This window comes from Lipotes vexillifer, unplaced genomic scaffold (assembly GCF_000442215.2).
Source record: "Lipotes vexillifer unplaced genomic scaffold, Lipotes_vexillifer_v1.1 scaffold916, whole genome shotgun sequence".
NCBI classification, from domain to species: Eukaryota; Metazoa; Chordata; class Mammalia; order Artiodactyla; family Lipotidae; genus Lipotes; species Lipotes vexillifer.
Genome location: NW_006798383.1, coordinates 2801743 through 2818615, shown reverse-complemented (window position 1 = coordinate 2818615; position 16873 = coordinate 2801743). Strand labels below are relative to the sequence as shown.

Genomic DNA, 16873 nt, shown 5'->3' with positions numbered 1-16873 from the left:
GCGGCCCCCCAACCCCCGCCCGGGCGCCAGCCCCTCACCGAAATTGTGGCGGGCAAAGCCTAATCCCGCGGCTGCCCGGAGCCAGGTGCCAGCCAGTGCGCCTGCGCGCAGGCCTCCAGCAGCTTCTCCAGCCTCTTCTTCCGCTCCTGCCCAGCGATTGGCTCCGCGTGGTGCTCGCGTCCGAGGATGCCGCCGCCATATTTGTTACGGGCGCTTGCCCTTAGGGACCAAAAAGAGGACGTGGGCGCCAGCAAAAAACGAGCAGATTGTCTGTATTCCTGGCCGGTTCACCCCCTCCCTCTCACTTCCTCGAAGGCTTAATGTCATTTTAGTTCAAATCAACTAGGTTTTTCTGAGCGCTTCCCATCCTCTCCCCCGTCCTTTTTTTTTTTGCCTGTCGTGCGGCTGGTGGGATCTTAATTAACCCACCAGGGATCGAATCTGCACCCACTGCAGTGGAAGCCAGGAGTCTTAACCACTAGAGCTCCGGGGAAGTCCCCCACCCCTACTATTAATTCGGAAAATGAAGAGAGCTCAGCACCTTCCTTCAAGCCCCGTGGTGTGACTGGATGCACAGCTGAGACAGGTAGGAAGATGACAGTGGCACGACCTGGGACTCCCTGATGCTGGATTGTGAGCTCCTCAAGAGTGGACAGGCCCAGCTTGAGCTGTGGGCACCAGGGTTCAGGCCACAGGCACCAGGCCCTGAGAGAGCAACCAAGCAGCCCAACCTCTTATTATTATTATTATTATTATTATTATTATTATCTTTTTTTTTTTTGGTTTCACCAGGTGTTAGTTGCAGCACGTGGGCTCCTTAGTTGTGGCATGTGAGCTCTTAGTTGCGGCATGCATGTAGGATCTAGTTCCCTGACCAGGGATCAAACCCGGGCCCCCTGCCTTGGGAGCTCAGAGTCTTATCCACTGCGCCACCAGGGAAGTCCCAACCTCCTCATATTAATAGTAATAGTAAAATATAAGGCTACGGAGGTCTTACAATGTGCCCTGTGCTGTGTTAAGCACTCTACATGCATTATCTTTTTTTTTTTTTTTTTTTTTTTTCCTTGCGTTATGCGGGCCTCTCACTGTTGTGGCCTCTCCCATTTGCGGAGCACAGGCTCCGGACGCGCAGGCTCAGCGGCCATGGCTCACGGGCCCAGCCGCTCCGCGGCATGTGGGATCTTCCCGAAACGGGGCACGAACCCGCGTCTCCTGCATCGGCAGGCGGACTCTCAAGCACTGCGCCACCAGGGAAGCCCTACATGCATTATCTTGTTGAGTCCTCACGTAGTCATCCCTGGGAGGTAGGTGCTATTAGCCCCATTTTACAGATGAGGAAACTGAGGTTGGGAGAGATTCAGTGACTTTCACACAGCAAGCAAAAGGCCCAGACAAGTTGGAACCCAGACTTTCTGACTCTCAGAACAGGAGTCTTTCCTCTTCCTACCACTGCCCAGACCCCAAAAGTCAAGTTTTGTTTTGCTCAGTCTAGTCTGGTGAGGATGTCCCATGTCTTCTCCCAACAGGCCTGTAAGCCTACTTAGATTTCTAGGCAATCAGACAGCACAGACTCCAGACTTGCTGTTTCCCTATCCTGGGTTATGGGGCCATGAGGGGTCTGGGGTCTGGGGGACCTGGGACTCAGTTCCCTAGCTCCACCACTTCTTTTTCGGGAATGCTCTTTTTGTGAGCCTGTGTTTTACTCCTTAGAGGGATTTTGTGGGCATTAAATGAGAAATAGGGTTGTAAGAGTTCTGTTGTCAACAGGAATATCATCCTCTGCCTCCTTCCTGACAACCTGGCAAGGGCCCACCCAGAGCAAACAGTCCAACACAAGAGCCCGGGTGTCCAGGTGCTAGAGTCTGTTCAACCAGTTCCTGGGGAGCCCCAGAGGCCCCATGAACCTTGCCCCCAGGGTTCATTTCCCACCAGTCTGTCTCACTTTCCTCCTCCCCAGTCCTGCCTTTTCAGACCCTCTTCTTACCTCCTAGGTCTCCCCTTGGCCACATACACATCACCTCTTTTCTAGACTTCAAGCAATTGATGAAACCCCTCATGCTCCAGAAAGCCCTCATGACTAGAAGGAAGATTACCATGTCTCCCCCATCCTTACCCCTTACCCCCACCTATGCTTTACTGGCTGTGACAATAGAGGGCAGGAAGGGCAGGAAACCAGCATTCAGCATAGAGTCTGGTACACTAGGGCCTCCATAAATTGACTAAAGGAGTCCCTCTGCCGTTCCATCTCTAGCCAGCACGTGCCTTTATTTCAAAGCAACACTGAGCCTTTATTTAGCCCTCCTTGGGTATCCCGTGGGGGAACAGGAGAATGGAGAGAGCTGCCAAGGGGCTGGAACTGGATGTGACCTTACAGGAAAGACTTTGGCTCCTGTGTTGCACTGAATACCCCACTCTGAGTTCCCTCAGCCCTCTGATTTTATAGACAATGTAACCAGTTACCCTTTTTTGTCAGCACCAGGGCTGGGCCTTGTGATTATCTCTGATTTCCCTTCCCAGTTGTCAAGCACAGAGATAACTGGGAGGGGACATGGGGTGCAATTGAAGATCATATAGCCTGCCTTGAGTCATACCGGAGTCTCTGGATGGTGGGAGAGAAACATACAAAAGCTCTCCCTGAAGTTCTCTCCTCCCTTGGCTCCTGACCTCTGTGATCTAGGTTCCGCCATATTCTCCTCCTACCTAACAACTCCTTCTTTCCCAGGGCTTTCTTAGTTGCAGAGAGGGTCCCCCAAATTTCCATTTTCAAAACCCTTCACACATTCACTTAAACTTGTCAGGCCATACACTATATGGGGTAAAAGGGACTTCAAAAACAAGATTGCCTGTTGTAACCTGCAGAGCAGGGTGGGAATATAAATTGGTGCAGCCACTATGGAAAGCAGTATGGAGGTTTCTCAAAAGAACTAAAAATAGGGCTTCCCTGGTGGCGCAGTGGTTGAGAGTCCGCCTGCCGATGCAGGGCACACGGGTTCGTGCCCCGGTCCGGGAAGATCCCACATGCCGCGGAGCGGCTGGCCCCGTGAGCCATGGCTGCTGACCCTGCGCGTCCGGAACCTGTTGCTCCGCAACGGGAGAGGCCACAACAGTGAGAGGCCCGCGTACCGCAAAAAAAAAATAAAAATAAATAAAAATAGAACTACCGGATGTCCCTGGTGGAGCAGTGCTTAAGAATCCGCTTGCCAATGCAGGCGACACCGGTTCGATCCCTGATCTGGGAAGATCCCACATGCCGCGGAGCAACTAAGCCCATGTGCCACAACTACTAAGCCTGTGCTCTAGAGCCCGCGAGCCAGAACTACTGAGCCCACGCGCCACAACTACTGAAGCCCGCGCACGCTAGAGCCCGCATGCAACAACCACTGAAGCCCATGTGCCTAGAGCCCGTGCTCTGCAACAAGAGAAGCCACCACAGTGAGAAGCCCGCACACTGCATGAAGACCCAACACAGCCAAAAGTAAATTAATAAATTAATTAATTAATTAAAAATAGAACTAGCATATGACCCAGCAATTCCACTCCTGGGTATTTATCTGAAAAAAAAAATGAAAACACTGTTTGAAAAGATACATGCACCCCATTGTTCATAGCAGCATTATTTACAATTGCCAAGATATGGAAGCAACCTGTGTCCATCAAAAGATGAATGGATAGGGCTTCCGGGGTGGCACAGTGGTTGAGAGTCCGCCTGCCGATGCAGGGGACACGGGTTCGTGCCCCGGTCCGGGAGGATCCCATGTGCTGCGGGGCGGCTGGGCCCGTGAGCCATGGCCGCTGAGCCTGCGCGTCCGGAGCCTGTGCTCCGCGATGGGAGGGGCCACAACAGTGAGAGGCCCGCGTTGAGAAAAAAAAAAAAAAAAAAAAAAAAAAAGATGAATGGATAAAGAACAAGTGAACCTAGGGATTTTCCTGGCAGTCCAGTGGCGAAGACTCCATGCTCCCAATGTAGGGGGCACAGGTTCGATCCTTGGTCAGGGAACTAGAGCCTGCACACTGCAACTAAAAGATCCTGCATGCCTCAAATAAAAGATCCCACACACCACAAAGAAGATCCCTCATGGCACAACTAAGACCCAGCATAGCCAAATAAATAAATATTAAAAAAAAGAACATGTGAGCATATATATATATATGTGTGTGTGTGTGTGCGCACACACACACACATATATATATGCACACAAACACAATGGAATACTACTCAGCCATAAAAAAGAATGAAATTTTGCCATTTGCAGCAACATGGATGGACTTGGAAGGTATTATGCTAAGTGAAATAAGTCCGACAGAAAGACAAATACTGTACGATTTCATTTCTATGTGGAATATAAAAAATAAACTAGTGCATATGAGAAAAAAGAAACAGGACTTGCTTGGTGGTGCAGTGGTTAAGAATCCACCTGCCAATGCAGGGGACACGGGTTTGAGCCCTGGCCCAGGAATATCCCAAATGCTGTGGAGCAACTAAGTCCATGCGCCACAACTACTGAGCCTGTGCTCTAGAGCCCACAAGTCACAACTACTGAGCCCGTGTGCCACAACTACTGAAACCTGCGCACCTAGAGCCCATGCTCTGCAGTGAGAAGCCACCACAATGAGAAGCCCATGCACCGCAACGAAGAGTAGCCCCCACTCTCTGCAACTAGAGAAAGCCCGTGCTCAGCAACGAAGACCCAACACAGCCAAAAATAAATAAATAAATAAATATTTTTAAAAAGTAGTTTAAAAAAAAAAAAGAAACAGACTCAGATATAGAGAACAAATTAGTGGTTACCAGTTGGGAGAGGGAATGAGGGAGAGGCAAGATAGGGGTAGGGTATTAAGAGGTACAAACTACTATGTATAAAATAAATAAGCTAAAAGGATATATAGTATAACAGGGAATATAGTCAATATTTCATAATAACTATAAATGGAATAGAACCTTTAAAAATTGTGAATCATTATGTTGTACACCTGAAATTTATATAACATTGTACACGAACTATACCTCAATTGCCCTCAAAAGGCATAGGTGGAACGCAACAGATTGGCAGCCATGACGACACAGTGTAATATGGGCCAGGGTAGCAGCTGTTCTGGTAACTTCACCTACTACCTTTCCTTCATGACTACCCCACCTCCCATCTCCAGCCTGAATATAAAACTACTGCTGGATAGCTTCCCAAACGTCCCACATGAACCCAGCACTCCCTCAACTTCCGATCACCCCAACTGTTTTTTATTTCCAGGATTGTCTTGACTACCCACCCAGCTGACCAAGCTAAAAACATGTGCATCCACCTTTACCCTCCCCTCTCCATCCAGGCAGTTATATGGAATCAAGTCCAGAAGAATCTACGCCCATATCTTTCCCATTCCCTGATCTTGTTTTGGTTGTCAGTTTTCCTAAACTAGGGTGTGAACCTCCTCCAAGACTGGCTTCCAGACTCTCTCCATCCTCTACTTTGCCCACAAAAGAGCCTCTGATCGTGGGGGTCACTGATCAGAAACTACTCAGGTTGCTGAATTTTGAAATTTTTCATAATAAAATTCTGGGGGGAAAACAGGGTGTATTGGGTTATTTTTTTAAATATAAATTTATTTTATTTATTTATTTTTGGATGCGCTGGGTCTTCGTTGCTGCGCACGGGCTTTCTCTAGTTGCGGCGAGCGGGGTCTACTCTTCGTTGCGGTGCACGGGCTTCTTCTTGTGGTGGCTTCTCTTGCTGTGGAGCACGGGCTTCAGTAGTTGTGACACGTGGGCTCAGTAGTTGTGGCTCGCAGGCTCTAGAGCGCAGGCTCAGTAGTTGTGGTGCAGCACGGGCTTAGTCGCTCCGCGGCGTGTGGGATCTTCCCAGACCAGGGCTTGAACCCGTGTCCCCTGCATTGGCAGGCGGACTCTCAACCACTGTGCCACCAGGGAAGCCCCAGGTTGTATTGTTGATGCAAGCAACAGAAGACTTCACTCCATAGTATAATAACCTAAACATTTAATCTTCTAAAGACTAACATGATGGTGCTTTGAAATAATTTTTTAAATGCCCATTTCATTATGTCTTTTGTAGTTAAATTTATATGAAGTAATGCAAGAGGGAAGAGATAATGGGGACAAATGTATATGTATAACTGATTCACTTTGTTATAAAGCGAAACTAACACACCACTGTAAAGCAATTATATTCCAATAAAGATGTTTAAAAAAAAAGTAAACACAACCAGCTATCTGTATAAAAAGAGTCCACTCAAACTAGATTAAGTAGGAAAGGAATTTATGGGGAAAGGGAAATTGGATCAAGGTGATCAAAAGATACAAACTTCCAGTTATAAGATAAATAAATACTAGGGATGTAATGTATAACATGATGAGCAAAGTTAACACTGCTGTATGGTATAGCTGAAAGTTGTTAAGAGAATACACCCTAAGAGTTCTCATCACAAGGAAAAATTTTTTTTTCTTTTTTTTTGTATTTATATGAGATGATGGATGTTAACCAAATCTATTGTGGTAATCATTTCACAGTATATGTAAGTCAACTCATCATGCTGTGCGCCATAAACTTATACAGTGCTGTATGTCAACTATATATCAATAAAACCGGAGGGGGAAAAAAGGGGATTTATTGACTCATGTAACTTCAAAGTCCAGGATTCAAACGATGTCATCAGGACCCAGTTTCTCTCTCTGACCCTTGGCTCCACTTCTTCTGCAGCTCTATGCTCAGAGATCTTCACCTCTGGACCCAGAACTGCATTCTTTCAGATCTCTGTCCAGGGGAGAGAGCACTTCACTCCATGCAATTAGAGAACAAAGCCCTGGGCTTGGCTCCCATTGGCCCAAATTGAGTCACATGGCTACCCTAAACCAATCACTATGGCCAGAAGGATGACAGCGATGACTGGTTTAGCCCTAAATCACCCAGGCAATTTAAGGATGAGCTAGAGCCAACTCCTCCAGAACCACTTTCCTGAGAGTAAATCAGGTGTGGGACCCAAAAAATCTGGGGGCTGTTACTGGAATCAGGGTGAATGAATGCTGAGAGACTCACAGCTTGGTCCTTATTTTTCTCATTTTTCCTGAAGACTGCCTCCCCAGTCTCCCTCAGCAAGCATGTCAAAACCAATATTAAAACGCAGGCTTCTCACTGTCCCAGGCTCCAACTTGAGGTTGGTCTCATACTCTCCTCATCTCCCACCCAGGTATGAGCAGATCCCCATGGGGGAGAAACTGGCCAGTCATACAGGGTCCATCACTGAGCTCCAGGCTGGGGTGAGGTCAGTCTATAATAGGTAGTTTTGGACATTCCTCAAGTGCTGGGATTTGGAGGGGGGGCAAAGTTATAAATAGGAGTGAGGAGGTATATTAATTTCCTACTAACACTCTAACAAATAACCACAAACTTAGTGGCTTAATACAAATCTATTACAGTTTTGGAGGTTGGAATTCTGTCTCATAAACTAAAGTCAAGGCGTTGGCAGAACTGCATTCCTTTCTGGAGGGGGTAGGGAAGAATCCATTTCCTTGCCTTTTCCAGCTTTGAGGCTGCCTGCATTCCTTGGCTCATGACCCCTTTCATCTTCAAAACCAGCAAGAGCTGGTTGACTTGGTACCACATACTCTGACTCTTCAGCCTCTCTCTTCCACATTTGACTCCTGTGATTACACTGGGCCCACCCAGATAATCCAGGATAATCTATTTTAAGGACTGCTAATTAACCTTAATACCATCTGCAACCTTAATTCCCCCTTGCCATGTAATATAACATACTAACAAGTCTCCAGGGATAAAGCCATGGACATCTTGGGGGTGGGAGGCCTCCCCCAACAAAGGTCACTATGTCCTGGGACCAGTTCTTAAGTGGACAGAGGGAGAGGCTCCCTTCTTGGAGCTGTTGGGTAGGGTGCGTTAGATACATACCATAACCTAGTCCTAGCTGTTCTCACTAGGCCACTGGCCTGAATTAGACTTGAGAGAGTGGCTCAGTCAGGAATAAAGAAATGTGACATCACCAGGCTGAGTGTGGGGGACCTCTTCAGAGGGTAGCTGGGCTTTGAGGGATGCTGAGAATCTAGGAGAACCTATGGGGGTTAGTCATGATGCTGCTTAAGTCAACAGAAGAAGGGGAAGGAAAGTATGATGGCCTGGCGGTCTAGAAACTGGAAGAGGGTATCCATTTTAATCATCCAGCAACTACTACCCACTGGGGAAGAGAGGTGGAAGGGCATGAACTGCAGCCAGAGGGGACTGGAGCTCAGACAGTGCTCAACCCATCTGAACGAAGCAACCTTTCTGGCTTCACCCAAGTAGCTTCTGGGCTTTGGAATCATTTGCACTGGGTTCAAACCCCACTGTGCCAGTTATAGACTATGTGAACCTGGGAAAGTGGCCTAACTTCTCCGAATCTCTTGTTCCTTATCTATTAAATGAGAATGATACCATCACGTTCTTCATGTGGCTAATATGAATTAGAAGTTCTTTTTTAAAAAAAGTTATAAGATCTTAAGGAACATTCTAGAAGGGAGGACTGTCAGATAGTCTAAAAGAAGCCCTAGCATGGATCGGTGATTAGGCTATTGTTGAGAGCACAAGTCTTGAGAGAGACACGGGGTTGAATTCTGCCCTTACCATAACTAGCTGTGTGAGTCTGGACAAGACACTTAACCTATGTAAGCCCCAGTCACAGAATACATTTATTGTGTACCAAATCTGAGGCAAGCAGCTTCTTGCTATGTAAAGTCAGAAAAATATTAGTACCTCATTCCTAGGGTTGATGTAAACTTGAAGTTAGATGCTCACAAGCAACTTGATTCAGTGCCTGGTGTGCAGGAGCTTCACTCAAATGTTAGGATAACTCAACCCACCTGGGTGGAAAAAGAGGACGTGGAGAACAGGGAGCTAACTTGACTGGAAAGGCCCCTGGATGTCCTGTGATGTTGCGGACATCCCCGAGCACAGACCTCAGTGTCTAAGTCGCAGCCGGTATGACCAGCAGGCTCACCCAGTGTAGACACAAGTTGGCTGGCTCCTGGCCAGCTCAAGGTGTTTCCCTTTTCCTTGGAAACCGGGAGGTGTGGCTGAGGCAGGGCATGGAGGAGAGCAGCTCAACTAAGAAGTGGTGAAGAGGAGCCCCGCTCTTGGATCCCTCTGGTTCCCCCAAATGCTGGGAACCAGCTTCCCCAGGCTAAAGGAGACAAGTGAGTAGGGAGCCACCTGGGAAGAGCATTTCAGGACTGGGGGCTTGAAAAAGGCTTGGGTCCTTCTTGCCTGCTGGGAGCCAGGGGTTTGGGTCCAGCCCTAGAACAAGAGGTGAGGTGGGAGCTGAACTCCTTAGGAAGAGTTCCCTGAACTCCGCAGGGCCCCCTGCTGTGAACCAGAGCCCCGGGTAACCAGGCCCCAGGGTCGGTGGTGGAGTTGAGAACAAAGTGCACCCACACCCCACACCCCCACCCCAGGTCTGGACCAGGACGAGGCCCCAGTAACAATGCCGGCCACCTGAGCTTCACACCATGTATACATACTGCTGCCTGGCGCCTGGGCAGGACGTCTGGCCTCTGCTGCAGCACCTCACCTACACCTACCTGCCCGCCCCTCCGCTGCTGCCCCTCATTCAGGCCCACAACTTCTGCAGCCGACCCCCGAGCCTGAGCGCGGGCGAGTGGGCGGCTCCGCGGGAATACCACTGCTTCCACGCCACAGGCGCGACGCTAGTGATCACGCCGCCCTTGTGGGCCTTCCCGCAGGCCTACGCCGCGGCCCTGCAACCGCCGTTCCCAGCGCCCGGCTACCCAGGGCCGTCGCTTCAGGAGACCGCAGCTGCGGGGCTGGCGGCGGTCGAGAGCGGGACGCAGTGGCCGGAAGGCAGCAGCCTGCACGCTGAGCTGCACTGGGGCCGCGTGGAGCGTACGCTCGGGCCGGGCCTCGAGCTGCCGAACTTCGTGCGCCGGGAGTTGCGGCGAGCGTACGGCACGTACCCACGCACCGACGTGCGCGTCACCTATCGCGGCGGCGAGTTCCTGCTGCAGGGCGCGCCGCGCGTGCACGAGCCCGAGAACCGTACGGAGAGGCGAGTGCTGCGTCGGCCAGCCAGCAGCTGCAGTGGCTGCAGCATCCCCGCGGGGGAAGCGGCGGAGCGCGGCCGCCGGAAGAAGAGGAAAGACTGGAGCTGAGGGCGCCGCGAGGCCCGGCGGCCGGCCAGGATGAGCACGCGCGCGGCTCTCCTCCTGCCGCCACAGCTGTGCGCTGGGGCTAGGTGCACCTGTCACCTCTTTTTTTTTTTAACCACCGCCCACTTCCTGCACGTCTTGATTTCTTTCAGGTTATTGCTGGATGGCGGGGCAAGGGCGAGAATGGATCAAGGACATCTCTGGGTGGGTGTCCTATTACTCCTTCCTTCTACTTGGACTTGGGAAGCCTGAGTGTGTGTGGTGGAAGGAGGGCCTGAACCCTTTGTTTCCTCTCTCCTTCCTCCCCACCTTCTTCCTCTTTGAAGCCTGCCCTGCAGTAAGCCCCCACTTTCGCTTTTTCCTCTCCTCCCTCCAGCAAAGCTCTCCAAACTCCCCAAGCTGAGGGCCCACCTATCCCCAGCTTGTAAGAAAAGTAAATAAATGAGTGAAGTCAAGTGTAGGCTTCAAGATCATTTTTATGCTTGGGGATAGGGGTTTTTCTTCATCTGTGTAAGGTGAGCTTTACTTTCCATCTTGGGGTACAAGGTGTTGGAGGTGAGGATTAGAGTGGACCTCTGGAAAAAGTGTGCTCCCTCACTGGCTGGGCCTCACTCTGCCTTAACGAGCTCCCTTCCAGTGCAGGAGGACACTCTTCTAGGTCCTGAGGCCCACCATCCCCAGAGAGATTCGGAGGGCATAAGCTATTTTGTTGAGGCGTGGATGACAAGCATGGCTGAGGAAGGCTGAGGAGGGGATCCATAATCAGATCCATAATGGCTCTGACATTTTCTAGACTCTGAGCCTCAATTTCTTCATCTGTAAAAGAAGAAGAAAACCAACCCAGCCTACGTGGAAAATTTACCAACGATTAAATTTAAGATGAATGTCACTTCTTGTCTCCTGATTCTTGCTAATAGTGTTTAATAGGGTGAATTTGCAATATTATAGGAGTTTGCTGGAGGGTTAGGCCACACATCCAATTTTAACTAAGGGTCTGGCCAGACCACCAGATCTGATGCCCAGGCTGTATAAATTTGGCTCCTATTGGAATTGCTTTCACTGAACTTCCATTTGCTTCCAACAGCTACCTGGCTATACAGGTATGTTATTGAAGCTGTAGATCACTTGATTGAACACTGCTGTATTTATGAGCTTCATGGAGAAGTTCTATTAAACCTCAGCATTTGGTAAAGGTGTTTCTACTGATAAGTGGTTTGCTTTTATCTTTGAATCACCAAGGATCTCATAATTGATCATATTTTTCTATTTGCCCTGGTTTCTAGGGAGCCAAATTTGCTTAGCATCTTTTGTGTAAAACCTTGATCCTGAACTGTTACCCCTAGCTTCATCTTATTTTCCTTTCCTTTTTTATTTTTTAATTATAAAGACACAGGGAGGTGTTGTAGTATGATGGGTTTGCTGTGTGACCTTAGATGAATTGCTTAATGTCCCTGAACCAATTTCCTCATTGCAAATGGGGATGATGGTATTAGGACCTATCTCATAAGATTATTGAGAAGGTACTGTGAAATCCTGCACAAAAAATGTTTACCACAGTGCCTGTCATGTAAAGTGCTCAAAGGGTAGTGTTTGTTTTTAAAAAGTAGTCTGCAATACAGAAATTTATAAAATAGGAAGTTAAAATCTGTTCTAATATCCCTCACCCCCAAATGATCACTGAGGTCCAATCTAGTATTTTTTACTATTTTTTTCTGTTCACCTAGTATTAATTACATAAAATGAATTGCACAGTTTTGCTTGTTGCATTATACATTAAGTATATCTTGGACATCATTTTATGCCAATGCGCATGGAGTTACCTCATTCTTTAACAGTCATCCAATATTCTATAGCATTTGGATTCTTTCCAGTTTTTAGCTATTAAAAGTCCATCCAACAAATTTCTTGAGTGCTTTTTATTTGCCAGGAACTGTGGTAGGCCCCGAGGATACCATAGTGAATGAGACAGCCATGGCAGTTTCTGTCCTTATGGAAGACATTTAAGCTGAGATCTAAAGAATATGAAGAAGCTAGCCATGCAAAGAGAAGGGTGAGGGGAAGCCAGGCAGGAAGTATGGTGGGTGCAAACGTCCCAAGAAATGAAAGTTATCTTTATTCACTCGACAGGCATTTGAGAGCCCACAGTTTGCTGGGCAGTGTTCTAGGCACTGGTACTACGGGAGAAAAACCAAACAACTCCCTGCCCTCGTGGAGCCTACTTTAGAGGTGTAATGTAGAGAAACAGAGACTGACAACAAGCAAATGGGAATATACGATGTAATGTCATACAGTGATAAGTAATGGGGTGCTGTTTTCAACAGGATAGTTAGGGAAGGCTTCTCTGAAGAGGTGACTCTTGAGTGGAGACCTAATAAAGACCTTTACGAGCCATTTGAACAGCTGGGGGAGAAAAGCAAGTACAAACACCCTTTGGCTGGGGTGTCCTTGTCCTGTGAGCGAGCGGGAAAGTGATAATTAATGAGGTTACAGATGAGGCTGGATCCTGTGGTACCTTGAAGCCATGTAGAAAAATTTGGATTTTATTCTTAGGGGATGGAGGGTTATGAGCAGGGGGAAATGTGATGAGATTTTTTTTTTTAAGTTATTCTGGATACTGTGTGGAAAAGAGACTATAGAGGGGCCATTTTGAAAATCGGGAGAGCAGTTAGGAGGCTTTTGAAGTAATACAGGCAAAAAATAAGCTGATGGCTTGGTCTTATCTGGAAGCTGTGAGGGTAATGAGAATAAATGTCCTTGAATATGCATCTTTATTCCATACACGAGTGTTAAATTGTGGAATCTGAAGACTTAGAATTAGAAATTGAATCATTGAACAATGCCACCCTAGCAGCAGAAGCACAGCCAGTGCCTAGATTTTTGGTTCTAAATTACATTCTCCAGTAAAAGGAACCGGTCCCCTTGGGAAAATGGCTGATTCCAAGGCTGTGGCAGGGAAGGCACAAGATGAGACGGGAACAACTTGTGCCAGAAAATAAAGGACTGATCAAAAATGTCAAAAGAACAAAGGAGCCAACTTGAAGGGACTTCCACGGACCAAATCAAGGACAATTTAAGCATCGAAACAAATAATCACAGTAACAGATTATAACCTGCTGAATAAAATAAGGATCCCTAAGTCCATACTAATACTAACTAAAAAATACATATGAAAGGAAAACTCTTCCTTATAGTAGAAGTAATGATGAAATTAGAAAATCACCATTCCCAATCATCAGAGTAATGATTGATTCAGGTGAGAATCATTTCTGAATACTAAAACTGATGGGTGAAAGTTTGATGTGAAACTGGATATTTATATAGTTTCAAATATGTTCCAATAAGATATTTATTAATTACAAATTTTAAAATAGTAACCTGAAAAAAAATAGTAATGTGATAATAGGGAAAACTGGTGGATAACACTTTAACCCCATTGCAGTAGTCCCTCTTAAAGTCTTTCTTACCATCTTTAATGGGTGTGTTTAAAAAATTTTTTTTCAATTTATTTATTTATTTTTGGCTGCATTGGGTCTTCGGTGCTGCGCGCAGGCTTTCTCTAGTTGCGGCACGCAGGCTTCTCATTGCGGTGGCTTCTCTTGTTGCAGAGCACGGGCTCTAGGCGCGCAGGCTTCAGTAGTTGTGGCGCACGGGCTCTAGAGCGCAGGCTCAGTGGTTGTGATGCACGGGCTTAGTTGCTCCGCAGCATATGGGATCTTCCCGGACCAGGGATTGAACCCGTGTCCCCTGCGTTGGCAGGTGGATTCTTAACCACTGTGCCACCAGGGAAATCCCTAAAATTTTTTCTTTAACAGAGACAAATTGCCATCATGTGCTGTCTGATATGTTAAACTGAAAAATACAACATCAGTTCAGCAGTAAGGCATAATCACGAGGAAACCTCAGATAAACCTAAATTGAGAGAAAATTGTTCAAAAATGTCAATGCTGTAAAAGACAAAGGTTTCAGGTCAAAGGAGACAAAAAGAGGCATGAAAACTAAATGCAACACATGATCCTGTTTTGGATCCTGGACCAGAATGAAAATTGTTGTGAAGGACAGTGTCGGGACAAGTAACAAGATTTGAATGAGGACTATAGATTAGAGAAAGCAGCATGGCAAAACGTTAACAGTTGGTCAATCTGGTAGAAGGCTAAGCCAGAGAGTTCTTTGTACGATTCTGGTTACTTTAAGTTTGAAATAATTTCTAACTAAAAATAAAAATAGCAATAATAAGGAAATTGAATCTCTGGATCAAAAAGGATACACATTTAAAATGTACTCTGTCACAGATTTTATGTTTTAATCTTAGAGAATTGTCTGCATGCTGGTAAGCCTCCTCAAATCCTTTTTTTGAAACAAGGCAGGCTTCAAGTAAATCATGAGTCTCATACCAAGTTAGGTGTGTTCTGAATCCCCTTCCTTCTCTATCGTCTCAGGTCCAGACCCTTGAAGTCTCTCAACTTCCCCCATCTCGGGATTTCCCTGGTGGCTCAGTGGTTAAGAATCCGCCTGCCAATGTAGGGGACGTGGGTTTGAGCCCTAGTCCGGGAAGATCCCACATGCCACGCAGCAACTAAGCCCATGCGCCACAACTACTGAGCCTGCGCTCTAGAGCCCACGAGCCACAACTACTGAGCCTGTGAGCCACAACTATTGAAGCCCGCGTGCTCTAGGGCCCACGTGCCGCAGCTACTGAGACCGCATGCCTAGAGCCCGTGCTCCGCAACAAGAGAAGCCACTGCAATGAGAAGCCTGCACACCGCAACGTGAAGAGTAGCCCCCGCTCGCCGCAACTAGAGAAAGATCGCACACAGCAACGAAGACCCAACACAGCCAAAATTAATTAATTAATTAAAAAAAAAGAACTAAGTACACATCCTCCAAAATTCCATTCACAGGAATTTAAAGACAAAAAAAACACTTCCCCCATCTCTGAGAATCCGCATTGCTCACATTCTTCCCCCAAGTCTTCCATATATGCCCTGGAAATGCCCAGAGACTGCAAACCATATACCCCTATCCCCCAGCCCCAGTGAGGGAGGAGGCCCCCAATTACAGGCTTTTTGAAGGAAGTGCTGCCACTCAGCTCAGTCCAACATGCCAATCCTTCCAAACCCCAGTGCTTGCTCCAGCCCTAAGGATGTAAATAAGCCCTGCAGGGAGCCTAGATGCTTCTTTGTTTGTTCTTTTCTTTGAACTTAACCCTTAGAACTCATAAAACATCTGGGCTGCCAGGGACTTTACTGTTCACCTGGCCCAACCTCCTCAGGTGACCTTATGCTGGGAAACCGAGGCCAGAGAGGAGTGACTCACCCAATGTCACACAGTAGGTGGGAATCCAGAGCTTCTAGATCCCAGCAGGGCTTGGGCTGCCAAACTCATCTTGATGGCCTTCTCCTCCTGGCCTCGCCCCAGCTTTACCCAGCCCTGGCATCTGGTCTAGAGCCCTTTGCTCAATAAACCCTGACTGACCAATTTTAAACCCTGTCCTACCTCCCAGCTGGGTAGCTCACATCCTACTGAAGGGAGGATAATAAGAATCATAACAGGGAGTTCCCTGGTGGCCCAGTGGTTAGGATTTGGCGCTTTCACAGTGGAGGCCCAGGTTCGATCCCTGGCCAGGGAACCATCCCGCATGCCACGTGACATGGCACAGTCAAAAGAAAAAAAAGAAAAAAAAAAAAAGAATCAGCAATCTCACACACTTAACTGAGAACTTACTATGTGCAGGCACTGTGCTAGAGCCCTGTACAAAAACTATCATTTAATCTTCACAAAAACCTGGCTGTGGATATAATTATTATTCCCATTTATAGATAAGGAAACTGAGGCCAATAGAAGTTAACAACTTACCCAAGGGTACACACAGAGAATACACCTGGGAAATCTGACTGTAGCCTTAACATCTAGGCCAAACTGCCTCTTCATACATGAGACACACTCAGCAAAATACAAGGAACGTTTATTGAACAGCCACTCTGTGTAGGACACAGGACTAGACACTATGGGGCTCATGAATCAAGCCCCACTGGAAGCAGAGTGCAGAGGATTTGTAGGAGATCGTATGCATCATTGAGGGGTTGAAGAAGGTTCTTGGAAGAGGCATCTGAGAGAGGCTTTGAAGGATGTATAGGATTCCAACAGATAGCGATGGAATGGAGGTGTCCCAGGGAGAACTGAGGAGGGATTAGCATGAATAAAAGCATGGCAGCAGGAGCAGGAAGTAGCAGGGTTTCATTGGAGGACAGGTTTTAACCAGGGAGCAATGGAAGATCAGGCTTGAAAGCTAAGTGGAGGCCATACTTTGAAAGACTTTAATGGCAAGGTGAGGAGTTTTGGGGAGCCACTGAAGTCTTTGACAAGAAGAGTAACTCGAAGTTATTAAAAGTTCTGGCAGGTGGCAGCACCTGGCTGGGACGCTGTGAGTCTGAGACAGCAGGTCCCCCATGACCTCAGTATTGACAGTACAGCACAGCCGGGCACCAGAACTGAGTCCCCAGGGCATTTGCTAGAGCTCACAGCCTATGGAATTCAGTTCTCAGAGCCAGATGGCCAAAGTTCTCTTAGCCTTGATGCTGCCCTCCTGTGCTCCCTTCTGTGAATTTTTCCCCATTCCCAGGATGTGTCTGAAGAGGAACCTGGGATCTCAAGATTCCTCCTATCCCATCGAGGGTCTGAGCTCGGAGCTGAAAATAGGGGCCCATTGCTAGGGAA

General features: G+C 47.6%; 1 protein-coding gene and 1 non-coding gene across 2 annotated transcripts in view; both read left to right on the top strand.

Moving 5' to 3' along the window:
* The window catches only part of LOC103070709 (uncharacterized protein C10orf95), a 14181-nt gene extending 3985 nt beyond the window's left edge, over positions 1–10196 (top strand). The window contains 3 exon segments of the mRNA XM_007472363.1: positions 7195–7269; positions 9608–9685; positions 9716–10196. Coding sequence (XP_007472425.1) covers positions 7195–7269; positions 9608–9685; positions 9716–10196 — 634 coding nt within the window.
* Positions 10197–15713: 5517 nt separating this feature from the next.
* TRNAE-UUC (transfer RNA glutamic acid (anticodon UUC)) lies at positions 15714–15785 on the top strand. Its single transcript has one exon. It is a non-coding gene; the product is annotated as a tRNA-Glu (tRNA).
* Positions 15786–16873: the final 1088 nt, after the last annotated feature.